Source organism: Dasypus novemcinctus, chromosome 6 (assembly GCF_030445035.2).
Source record: "Dasypus novemcinctus isolate mDasNov1 chromosome 6, mDasNov1.1.hap2, whole genome shotgun sequence".
Classification (NCBI taxonomy): Eukaryota; Metazoa; Chordata; class Mammalia; order Cingulata; family Dasypodidae; genus Dasypus; species Dasypus novemcinctus.
In genome coordinates this window covers 34,915,264-34,926,855 of record NC_080678.1, presented here as the reverse complement: position 1 = coordinate 34,926,855, position 11,592 = coordinate 34,915,264, and the positions used below count along the sequence as shown (strand labels likewise).

The window sequence follows — 11,592 nt, the reverse complement described above, 5'->3', positions numbered from 1 at the left end:
TTGCATGATATTTGTTTGAGCTGCCAAGAAAACTAAAATAGCATACAGGGAAATAAAGTACTAAGATAAGAACCAGCACAAACAACTATTGGTAAAGAATCTAGATATTGGAATTATCAAAGAATATTTTTAGATTTTAATTAATTTATTTATCTATCCCCTCCCACCCTTGCAGCTTGCTTGCTATCTGCTTTCTGTGTCCATTCGCTGCAAGTTCTTTTGTGTCTGCTTGTCTCCCTTTGTTGTATCATCTTGCATGATGCTCTCCGCAGGCGTGGGCTGTCAGCTCTCCATGGGCGCGGGCCAACTTGCCTTCACAAGGAGGCCCTAGGACGCGAACCCAGCACCTCCCACATGGTAGATGGGAGCCCAATTGATTGAGCCATAGCTGCTACCCCAAAGAATATTTTTAAAAGCCACACAGTAGGAAATTCAAATGGGCCACAAATATATGAAAAGATACTCAACCTCAAAGTAATCAGGGAAATGCAAATTGAACCTTAATGAGGTATCAGTTCACACTCATCAAATTGGCAAAAATGTTTTAAATTGGCATCACCAGGAAAGCAGATGTGGCTCAAGTGATTGGGTTCCTGTCTACTATATTGGAGATCCCGGGTTTGATTTCCAGTGCCTCCTGGTAAAGCTGAACTGGCCTGTGTGGTGAAGCTGGCCTGTGCAGAGAGCTGGCCCACACAGAGAGCTGACACAACAAAAAAGAGATACAGAGGAAAAGACAATGAGAGACACAACAAACCAGGGTGCTGAGGTGGTTCAAGCAATTGAGTGCCTCTCTCCCACATCGGAAGTTCCCAGAATCAGATCCTGGTGCCTCCTAAAGAGAAGAGAAGACAAGCAGACGCAGAAGAACATGCAGTGAACGAACACAGAGAGCAGACAGCAAGCACAAGTGGCAAGGGGGCAGAATAAATAAATCTTTTTAAAAAAATTGGCATCACCAGCTTTGCATGTGAACATGTGCAGAGACTCCATTCCTAAAGCATACCTTATAAACTCTTGCCCATATATCCAGGAGATGTATACTAGAAGGTTCACAGTGGTACTGATCACAATAGGAAACAAAGTAGAAATCACCCTAATGCTCACCAATATTAAAATGGGTAAATTGTGGTGTATTTGTACAATGCCACACTATACAGCAATGGAAATAAAAACCTCAGTTATGTTCATCAATGTAAATGAATCTCAAATATATATATTGAACAAAAGAATCAAGTCATAAAAGAATACATGCAGTATGAGTCCATTTATATAAGTTAAAAAAAGGTACAAATTGTTTAAATTTACATGCAGACAGTAAAGCTATAATGAGAGCAAGGGAATTTATCACAAAATTCAAGACAGTAGTTATCTCTGGGATAGTTGGAGAGTAATGGAGTATGATTAAAGTGGGGCAATTGGGGGTTTCTAATATTCATTTTCTTAACCTGGGTAATGGGTATGTGGATGTTCATTTATTATCCTTCTTTAAAATGTACATTTTACGCACACTTTTGTACATATGATAGATTTTACAACAAATAAAAATAAGGATTTTTCCTTGTAGTCTTTCTCCAACCCTTGAGGCAGGCTGCTAGAGTGTTGTGCTATTCACATTTTCAATGCCAGCTTCCTTGGCCATATAATAAAAAGGGCCGGGGTTTTTCAGCAGTTCTTCAGGGCTGCCATACTCTACAATTTGCCCATTGTCTAGGACCATTACCCTGAAACAAGGAAGAAAGAAAAGTATTAGAAAGTTGAATCACAAATCTTGGTATTTACAAGAATAACCAGGAAGGTCCTGTAGCCCCTGGTCAAAAACTGGAGACTAGCCTCTCTAAAAAGTTTTCTGAAATTACTGATGCCCCCATTTTAAATTGTAATATGTTGGAGTTGGAAGGAACAGAAAGCTTCTAGTCAATTTCAGGGGTCAACGGCAGGGCCCAGGATACTGGGGAAGGTCTATGGTCAACATCTGCCACTCATGGATTAGGCCTTCACCTCCCCATACTCAGTTAATAGTTACATGTAATTTCCTATTTCACCCTCAAGGTAGTCCCCTTAACCCTGTTAGCGTTTGTTAACTTGTATAACTTCGGGCAAATTACTTGAAATCGCTAGGCTTCAATTTCTTCATTAGTAAAATCATGGTGGTTCAACCTTCTGCCTTAAGGTATCTGAGAGCTGTAACTGCTGACAAAGGGTTAAGACATGTCCATCAAGCTCTGCCCACCCTCTACTCACTTGTCACTGTCCATGATGGTGTGCAGCCTGTGGGCAATGGTGATCACTGTGCAGTGGGAGAACTCGTTTTGGATGGTCGTCTGAATGAGGTGATCTGTCTCTAGATCCACCGCAGCAGTGGCCTCATCCATGATCAGAATCTTGGATTTCCGAAGCAGAGCCCTGCCCAGGCACAGTAGTTGCCTCTGTCCAATGCTGCAGCCAATGGGAGAAACCAAGGATTAGCCCTTAAAGACCAAGGAATAACCTGGGCTTGATGACTGGGGCAAGTTTGCCTGTTCCAGATCAGATTTTCAAAACTCTCATTCTTAACTTCCCCCCAGAATGCCTCAGCCTCTTTGACTAGCTGTTTATTGTTGACATGGGTGATATTTTCCAAACTTGCCTGATTAGAAGACTTGCCACAGGCATTTAATTAAAAATTCATATTTCTGGATACCACTCTACTCAATCAGAATGGAGAGGAGTCTAAGAATGTATATTTTTAATGCACACTCCAAGCAATTTTCATGTTCAAGCAAGTTTGGAAAACACTGGCCCAGGAATCGTGCTTTGCATCCCATCAACAACTTCAGAACAACATAAATGCCACCAAGTTCACTTTAGCAGTATTAGACCTGAGACCATCAACAGAGAGAGGGTGATACCACACCAGAATGCCCCAGTGGCATTTCTTAGTGGCCTTAGCAAATCCATTCATTATTTTAATGTGTAATTCTAGTCTCAGGGCTAATTATTTGTTTAAGGTCTTCTGCCTTGATTAGAGATGAAGCGATGTAATGAACATAATGTCTTGGTGTGAGATGCAATGTATGTGAAATTCAAATATGCTTGTAAAATGCAAATAGCTTTAATTTGCTAAAAGCCTGTAATGAAAGCTGGACCTCTTACTTACATAAAGAAGCTTTGGGAAATGATGTGAAGGAAATATTCAGGAATTTACTAATTGCTCTTTCCTGCCGTGGCCATTAAAGAACATATTAAACAGGGGGCAGCTAGACTAAAGTTCTGTAATTCTCTGTAAGAAAAATTCTGCAGGAGATGAGAATTCAGTCAACAAGCTCTAGTTCTCTTTAATGTAAGAATAAAGATGCTGCCAACTACTCACTTAACTTGTACCAAACTCCTACCTTGATCAATTGGACTTTATACTAAAAGGCTATTGCTGAGGCCTATTTCAGTTTCTGTCTCTTTCTCCAAGCTGATTCATCCATCACTCAAGAGAGTAATTTGTTTCACCCCGCAAATCAGATCTGAAACCCTGGTCTGAAATCATGACCCTGGTAATAAAGGGCCTTCCAGCACAAGAAAAGTCTGATGTGATTTTTGTTCTTACGAGCCAGAAGTGTCATGGAACCCCTATCACACATGGCCACAGAGCACACATATGTCCACCCCCACCTCCTCTGCAGCACTTACTGTACTTGCACCCACTTGTGCAAGGTCTGTCTTTTCCATTATATAGCAAATGCTATGAGTCAGGTTTTGTGTCTGCTAATTGGTTCTGTACTGCCAGTGCCTGGCACACAGTAGGTGCTTAATACATATTGGTTCACTGAATGTTTGAATGGTCTCTTTTTCATAGTCCTAAAGAATTCCTTAAGCCCTGTTAGTTCCTACCTATGTTGCTGAGGGAAAACAAAAATGATGGCATTTTATACCATGGCTTCTAAGTGCTCCTCAGGGTTGCCCATGGAAACCACCTCGACTCTTTTTTTTTTTTTTAGATTTATTTTATTTATTCCACCCCACCCCCCCACCCCCCACACCACCGTGTGTGTGGCACCATTCCTGGGCAGGCTGCACTTTCTTTTGCACTGGGCAGCTCTCCTTACCGGGCACACTCCTTGTGCGTGGGGCTCCCCTATGTGGGGGACACCCCTATTGTGGCAGGGCACTCCTTGCGCGCATCAGCACTGCACATGGGCCAGCTCCACCCGGGTCAAGGAGGCCCGGGGTTTGAACCACGGACCTCCCATGTGGTAGACGGACGCCTTAACCACTGGGCCAAGTCCACTTCCCACCTGGACTCTTGAGTCAGTTGATCTGGGGTGCAGCCTGGGCATTGGGGTTGTTTTTTTTTAAAGCTTCCCAGGTGTGGAGCAGTGTAGCTCAGCAGTTGGGCTCATGTTTCTTGTGTATAAGATCCTGGGTTCAAATCGCCAGTACATCCTTTAAAAAAAACGAAGTAAAGCTTCTCAGGAGAGTCTAGTGTTAAGCCTGGCTAAGCATCAACGCTTTGGGCAGCGCTTCTCATGCTGTGCACACAAATCACCTGGGGAACGTGCTAAAACGCAAATTTTAATTAAGCTCTCAGGTGAAGCCAAAGCTGCTGTCCATTAGTTGAACCACTGTGCCCTCTGCTCTTCCCGAGCTTCAACTGCTGAAGGCCATGGTTTAGAGGCACCCAGGGCTGGAGGAAGAACTGCCCCTGAGCAGTGGGCTTTGGAGGAAGGCTGATGATATCCCCAAAGTATTACAGAGAAAAATGCCAGGTCAACTTAATTAGCCAATAGGTAAACACATAGTAAAGGCAAGGAACAAAGTGCCGCACACATATAAAATGCCTTGAATATGTGATGTAAACATCTCTGGGAAATAGCTCTCTCACCTCCAGGAGTGTTGAAAGAAATCAATGAAAAATGTACGTGAACACAATTTGAAAAAATAAAAAGCCTTTGTAAAGACATTAGAACAATGAAGCTGAGAGCCCATTTAACTTGTTTCAATACTGTCCAAGCACTTTGCAGACACACCACATTGCCCCATCGCTGCATGTCCTTTAGGTTAGTGGTTCTCAAACCAAAATACCCATAACAGTCTTGGGGATCTTTTGAAACTCACCATACCCAGGTCGCACCTCATACCTAAGCATATCTGCTGGGTGTTGGACCAGGTATCAGGATTGTTTTAATCCTGATTCCAGTTTGCAGCCAAGTTGAGAACCATTGCTTCATAGGATTCTCCACGGCAGCATGGTCTGCAAACTCCTATTGTATCATGTCACACGTGAGGTACAATCGGTAAAAAATGATTCAAGATTTTTGAAATGCTTTCACATCTATTTTATCATTTGGTCTTCACAACTCTTTTCATTTTATACCTTTGGGAAATAGGCCTGGATAGCCAAATTTCTGTGATGCTAGGAACTGCCTGCCACAAGGGATTTGAGGATTCTTGCCTCTGTGAGGGAAGTGGGTTATTTTGCCTTACCTGAGGTTGTCACCACCCTCTGTCACTTCATGGGACAACCCATGTTGCAGGCCTGCCACGAAGGATTTTAGGTGAGACAGTTCCAGGGCCTTCCAAATCTCCTCATCTGAGTAGTTGTTGAAAGGGTCTAGATTCATCCTCAGGCTTCCAGAGAACAGGATGGGGTCCTGCAAGTTAAGGGACAAGAAGGCCGTTGGGGCTAGTGTTAGAAAAGGGGCTAGTAGTTCCTGTGGCTAGGAATAGCCTGGATAGGGCGGGCTTGCTATAGAAAGCTGGATCATGGTCAGACTTCTACAGTTTTCCTACTGAAAGCTTGGAGTTGCTGCCATGCCAGGGAGCAAAGCACAGGATTAAAGGGAGTCCTACTGGGCTTTTTCTTTTTTCTTTTTTTTTTAATTCATTCTGAGAGCTATTTATGGACTTCCAAATTTGCCACAACATCTCTTTAGGCAATGAGCAGAATGTCTCACACCCCTAATGAAAACTCATGTTTTGAAGGTGGAGGGATCAGGGGAGGATGGCAGGGATGCTGCAGTCACATGAGAAGAATTTCTTATGGTTTTGAAGAGGCTGTAGAAAAGAGTGTCAAACTGAGCCAACACCAGGCAACCAAAACCACTTCCAGAGAGGCTTGGCTCCAGTGGGTGAAGGAGGCTGGGTTCTAATGAGGAGTCAGTACGGTCCAAGAATGGAGGAAAAGGGCCAGGAGTGGTGAGAATGAGAGCATGGAAGCCTCCATCACAGTCACTTGGTAGGGTTCAGAGCTGAAGTTGAAAGGGAGTCTTTCTTGCTGATGCATTAAGTGTTCCGCTTGCTGGAAGAAACCTGCAGCCAATTCCCTCCCCTATCTTTTAACCAAATCAAATGAGGAGTATAAAGCTTAATGGCTTCAAGCTTCAGTGGCAAAACTGCTAATGCTGGTGGTACTGGTCTTGCAGAGATGGGCTATAGAAATGCTAAATAATCATCTGTTCTAGTTGACTTCTGTTGTGTTGCTGCCACCTAGTGGCTAGATCCTGGCAGTCACAAAGTACATTATAAAAATAAAACAACTTACTTATTTTAGGCACTGAGGAAACAAAGCCCTTTATGGCATTCTAGCTTAAGTATCCTGGGTAGACTGCAGAAATGACAGTGCTGACTAAATATGCATCAAGAAGAAGATGCCAAAAAAAAAAAAAGAAGATGCATTTGTTTCCTCCAGAACAAGTCCCCCCATGGTGTGTACCAGAATGAGGTCTAGATAGCACCTGGGGGATGATGGTCAGTTTCTCTCGAAGGTCATGGAGCCCAATGGAAGCAATGTCTATTCCATCAATGGTGATCTGGCCTCCTGCAGCCTCTAGGATCCTGAAGAGGCAGTTGGTGAGGGATGACTTCCCAGCTCCTGTCCTGCCCACCACACCAACCTGTAAACATAATTACTTTGCATGTCAGTTCAACATGAATGTCTTGGAAAAAATTACTCAGCCTGGGGCATTCATAATTGCAAGCAATAGGAGGCAGTGGTTCATCTCTAAGATGTTAAGCTGATTTGGGGATTGGTGAAAATAAGTGCCCAGATATAAGAAAACGATGGCCCTTCCATTTTACCTCCTCTACTGTTGCTTGCTGAGAACTCCAGCGACTCTTGGAAATGAGCACAACCCTCTCAGCAGCTGTGGTCATAATTATTATTGGAAATTATGGATTTTTAAAAATTCCTTATTTACAAGTGGGGAGAAGGAAAGGATTGGGTTTGCCATAGCAAGGGCCTGACCAGGGCCTCGGCATCCCTGCCTATACTTTCTTTGGTCCTACATCAGACTCCCAGGCCTCAGAGTGTGCGGGACTTTACAAACCAGGAGGATGGGCCCTGCTCCCTCCGGAGGATGACGTGCCACCTGCTATTCTCAAGACCCCCTCCCCCCCTGGGCCTCCTGGGTTTTCTTCCAGGGTGCTTCTAGGAAAGAGCACCGGCCAGCCACAGGGAAAGAGGAGGCCAATGCAGGGGGGCAGGTCGGGCGGTACGGAAAGCTCGCTAGAGCTGCAGTAGGTCTCTCGGTTGGGTCCCTCATTGTATCCTGCTCCCTGATGGTGCCATATCCCGACTCCCTCCCTCCAGCTAAACAGTGGACATTCTGTGCTGGGCCACACGTCACCTCTGGGTCCAGCCATGTCCTCTGGCCACCTTCACAAGGACTCACACCCAGGCCTTCGGCTCCACTTACCTTCTCCGAGCTCCTGATGTCACAAGTGATCCCTTTCAGTACCAGATCCAGCTCAGGCCGGTACCGCACTTGGTAGTTGCTAAACTGGATCTCCCCTTTGTTGGGCCAGTCTGCCGGAGGCCTCTTATCAGTCACCCAGGGTGCCTGCAAGGAGATGGGAGAGGTGCAGCAGCTCACGCTTTGCATGGTGGCGACGCCACAGAGCAGCAGTCCCCACAGGACTCCTGTCACAGCACAGGAAAAGGTAGCAGGATCCCAGGAACTCTGGGCCTTTGCCCCTCGAAGGGTCCTGCCTCTTCTGTTGAAGAAACCCTACCCCACCGGGTTGCTCCTAGATCTACTGAATAAAGCCACCAATTCCCCTGGCATACTCGAAAACCTGACTTTCCCTAAACCATTTCCTATTCTAAGTTTGAAGAAATGAGGGTCTTTGTTTTAGAGCAAGGGAAACTTTAGGAGAGCCTTGTGTCACCCCACGTGAAGAAGGGAGATGAGGTGAAGATGCTCTGTCTGAGGAGTCACTCCTTTTGTGACTGTCGTTGGGTTCTCTAATTCCTCTCACCTCATTCTCCACGTTTATGTACTCAGTTATTCGTTCAACAGCCACAATGTTGGTTTCTATTTCTGAGGTCATCCTCACTAGCCAACTCAGAGTTTGTGTGATCTGCAAAAAAACCAGAAGACTGAAGTTCACCTCGGCTCAGAAACCAACTCAACTAGCCCTCTGTGCTGAGCTCCGCGAGAGAGTAAGGTAAAGCATAAGTAAGACAATCTTCGCCCCTTTGTGGGGAGAAAATAAAACAGTGCTGTAAAGTATTCACAAGAGGGGCAATTGGAGCTAATGCTGGGGTTAGAAGAGCCTGGAGGGAAGCAGACTTGGCCCAATGGATAGGGTGTCCACCTACTACATGGGAGGTCCAAGGTTCAAACCCCAGGCCTCCTTGACTCATGTGGAGCTGGCCCATGTGCAGTGCTGATGCGCGCAAGGAGTGCTGTGCCATGCAGGGATGTCCCCCGTGTAAGGGAGCCCCGTGTGCACAGAGTGCACCCCGTAAGGAGAGCTGGCCAGTGTGAAAGAAAGTGCAGCCTGCCTAAGAATGGTGCCGCCCACAAGGAGAGCTGACACAACAAGATGATGCAACAAAAAGAAACACAGATTCCCCGTGCTGCTGATAAGGATAGAAGCAGTCACAGAAGAGCACACAGCAAATGGACACAGAGAGCAGACAACTGGGAGGGGGGGGGGGGGGAGGGAGGGAAGGGGAGAGAAATAAATAAAATATAATCTTAAAAAAAAAAAGAAGAGCCTGGAATTGGTGGAGTGGGACCAGAGCTCAGACCTCCTGCCTTTAAGCCTAGTGTTCTCTGTGGGGGGAAAGGGGAATAGTGAACGGCATTCAAAAGTGGGAATGAGCACGAGAAAAGACACAGGGTAGGAAAAAGCCTTCCAAAAAGCTGCTTGCCCTCTCTGCTCTTACTCAACAGCAGCTCAATAGAGAGCCCAGCCATCAAGGTGGGGGCAGCCACATGGACCCTTGTCCTCCTTTGCACCAGTAAACTCCAGGTGCTTCCCTGCCATTATGATGATGCATCTAAGCACCAGTAAAATGGGCCAGTGGAGACCTTGTGGATTACTAAGAGAGCTCACATGCTAGGAAAAAGCTACTGAGCAAATGGGTATCTGTAGAGAGGGAGGGCTCAGACTGCAGAGGACAAGATCGTGGGGACTAAGAGAAATCACGTTTTATAAGTTGAACCATATGTAAGTGCTGATACTTGAATGTGTTTGTTTTGGATCAATCTAATTGTTCCCTGGCTCCTTGCTTCATCTGCCCTAGGCCAATAAACTTAGAAATGGGGGTGGTGGGGTGGTGGGGGGGGGGGTGGGAGGGTTGAAGGGAAGGGGCAGTGGCATAATGAATTGAGTGTCTCTAGTAAATAATAGAGTTCTTCTGGGTGCTCTGGCATGACCACATGGGCATTATTAATTCCTATTGAAGACAGGACCAAATAAAGCCCATGCGTAGCTATGCAACCCTCCGGCACATCAGTTCAAAAAGATACCATGAAAGGTGGCCAAATGACCCATTACTCTTCATTGAACAGCTATTTATTGAATAGTTACAGTAGAGCCAGTCACTCACTGTCTTGGGTGCTAGGAAATAATAATGTCTAACATTAATCCCCTAGTCCTGCTGGGGAAGCTTCAGTGAGGCACATTATATAGTGTTGTCAGGATGCTATTGGAATTAGCTCCAAATATTCTGTGATCTAAAAAAAACAGACACAGAAGTTATTTGTTCAAGAGGCTTTCTGGTTACTGCTACATTCTGGAGAAGAAAAGTATTTATTCTATCTTTTGACTAGAACCAGGCAAAGAAGCAAAGAGACAGGAAGCTATTAGACTGACTCATATGAATTTGCCTTCTTAAGCCCCAAGAGTAACAAAATTCATGTCCATCTTCTAAATGATGCTCACGCTTATTTATAAAGGTTAAACAGCGTTTTGACAAGTGGCACAATTTGTAAGAGTTGGAGCCAGGGTTTGTGCCTCAGTCTCCCCAAGTCCCTCTGGATCTAGAAGGGAATCAAGAACATGGACTCCACTGCATCCTTGAGACTCAATTTAAGAATAAATACATTAATTGCAACCAAACTTTCAGTCTTCAGACTCACATTTAGTGCATTGGACAGAACAAAGCCCACAGTGTCCCCAGTTTGGGCATTTCTATAAATAACCATCAGCAACGATGAAGAGAAGACGATCAAGTTCCCAATCAGCTCCAGGCGAATTGAAAGCCACCTGTGGGGAACAGAGCAAAAGAGAGAGAGACAGAGGTGTCGTTGATCTCCACGTCCTCACCTTAACCAGCAACCTAGGCATTCAGGCAACTTTCTCCGAGGGCTTGGGTTGATAGGGCTGCACACAAGGAGGTGCCTCAAGTTGCCTGTCCCATGTGTTCTGAAAGTCTTTTAAATTGGACTTTCAGAAAATAGATTACATTTTTTAGATTTATTTAATCGACCTGGGCCGGGGATTGAATCTGGGATCTTGTATGTGGGAAGCTGGCACTCAACCAATGAGCACCATATCTGCTCCCCAAATTATATATTTTTTAAAATTTATTTATCCCCACCCTCCCTGTTTTTTGTCCTCACTGTCTGCCTTCTGTGTCCATTCACTGTGTGCTTTCTGTGTCTGCTCGTCTTCTCTTTAGGCAGCACTGGGAACCAAACCTGGGACCTCCCATGTCGGAGAGAAGCCCTCAATCACTTGAGCCGCCTCCACTCCCTGCTTTGTTGCCTCTCTCATTGTGTTTCCTCTTTGTGTTTCCTTGTTGTGCCATCTTATTGCATCAGCTTGCTATGCCTGTCCATCTTGCCAGCTCACTGTTTTGCTTGTCTTCTCCAGGAGGCACCAGGAACCAAACCCAGGACCTCCCATGTGGCAGGAGCTCAATCACTTGAGCCACATCCACTTCTCCCAAATTACATTTCTCTTTTAAGATTTATTTCTCTCTCCTCCCCTGCCCTGCTCCCCCCCTTGTCTGCTCTCTGTGTCCTCTTCCTGTGTGTTCTTCTGTGTCTGCTTGTATTCTCATTAGGCAGCTCTGGGAACTGATCCTGGAACCTTCCGGAGTGGGAAAGAGGCAATTACTCTCTTACGTCACCTCAACTCCCTGTTCTGCTACGTCTTCTTATTTTCTCTCCTCTGTGTCTCTTGTGTCATCTTGCTGTGCCAGCTCTCAGCATTGGCTGTCACTCCTGGGCAGGGTAGCTTTCCTGTTCTGGGTGGCATTTCCCCACAGGGGGCAGTCCTGCACGGGGCGGCATTCCAGAGTGGGCCGGCACTCTGCGTGAGCCAGCTCACCACGTGGGCCAGCTTGCCCTCACCAGGAGGCCCTGGGCATTGAACCCTGGACCT

At 45.7% G+C, this 11,592-nt stretch overlaps 1 protein-coding gene across 2 annotated transcripts in view; it reads right to left on the bottom strand.

The window, feature by feature from the left end:
* Window positions 1-1,248: 1,248 nt before the first annotated feature.
* ABCC2 (ATP binding cassette subfamily C member 2) overlaps window positions 1,249-11,592 on the bottom strand; it is a 107,232-nt gene continuing 96,888 nt past the window's right edge. For both annotated transcript variants that reach the window (XM_004459198.5, XM_058298502.2), the window contains 7 exons: window positions 10,344-10,470; window positions 8,230-8,331; window positions 7,668-7,811; window positions 6,708-6,866; window positions 5,458-5,624; window positions 2,245-2,439; window positions 1,249-1,724 (listed from right to left, as the gene is read on the bottom strand). In XM_004459198.5, coding sequence (XP_004459255.1) covers window positions 1,595-1,724; window positions 2,245-2,439; window positions 5,458-5,624; window positions 6,708-6,866; window positions 7,668-7,811; window positions 8,230-8,331; window positions 10,344-10,470 — 1,024 coding nt within the window. In that variant the 3' untranslated portion in view covers window positions 1,249-1,594. The remainder of the gene's footprint in view (window positions 1,725-2,244; window positions 2,440-5,457; window positions 5,625-6,707; window positions 6,867-7,667; window positions 7,812-8,229; window positions 8,332-10,343; window positions 10,471-11,592) is intronic.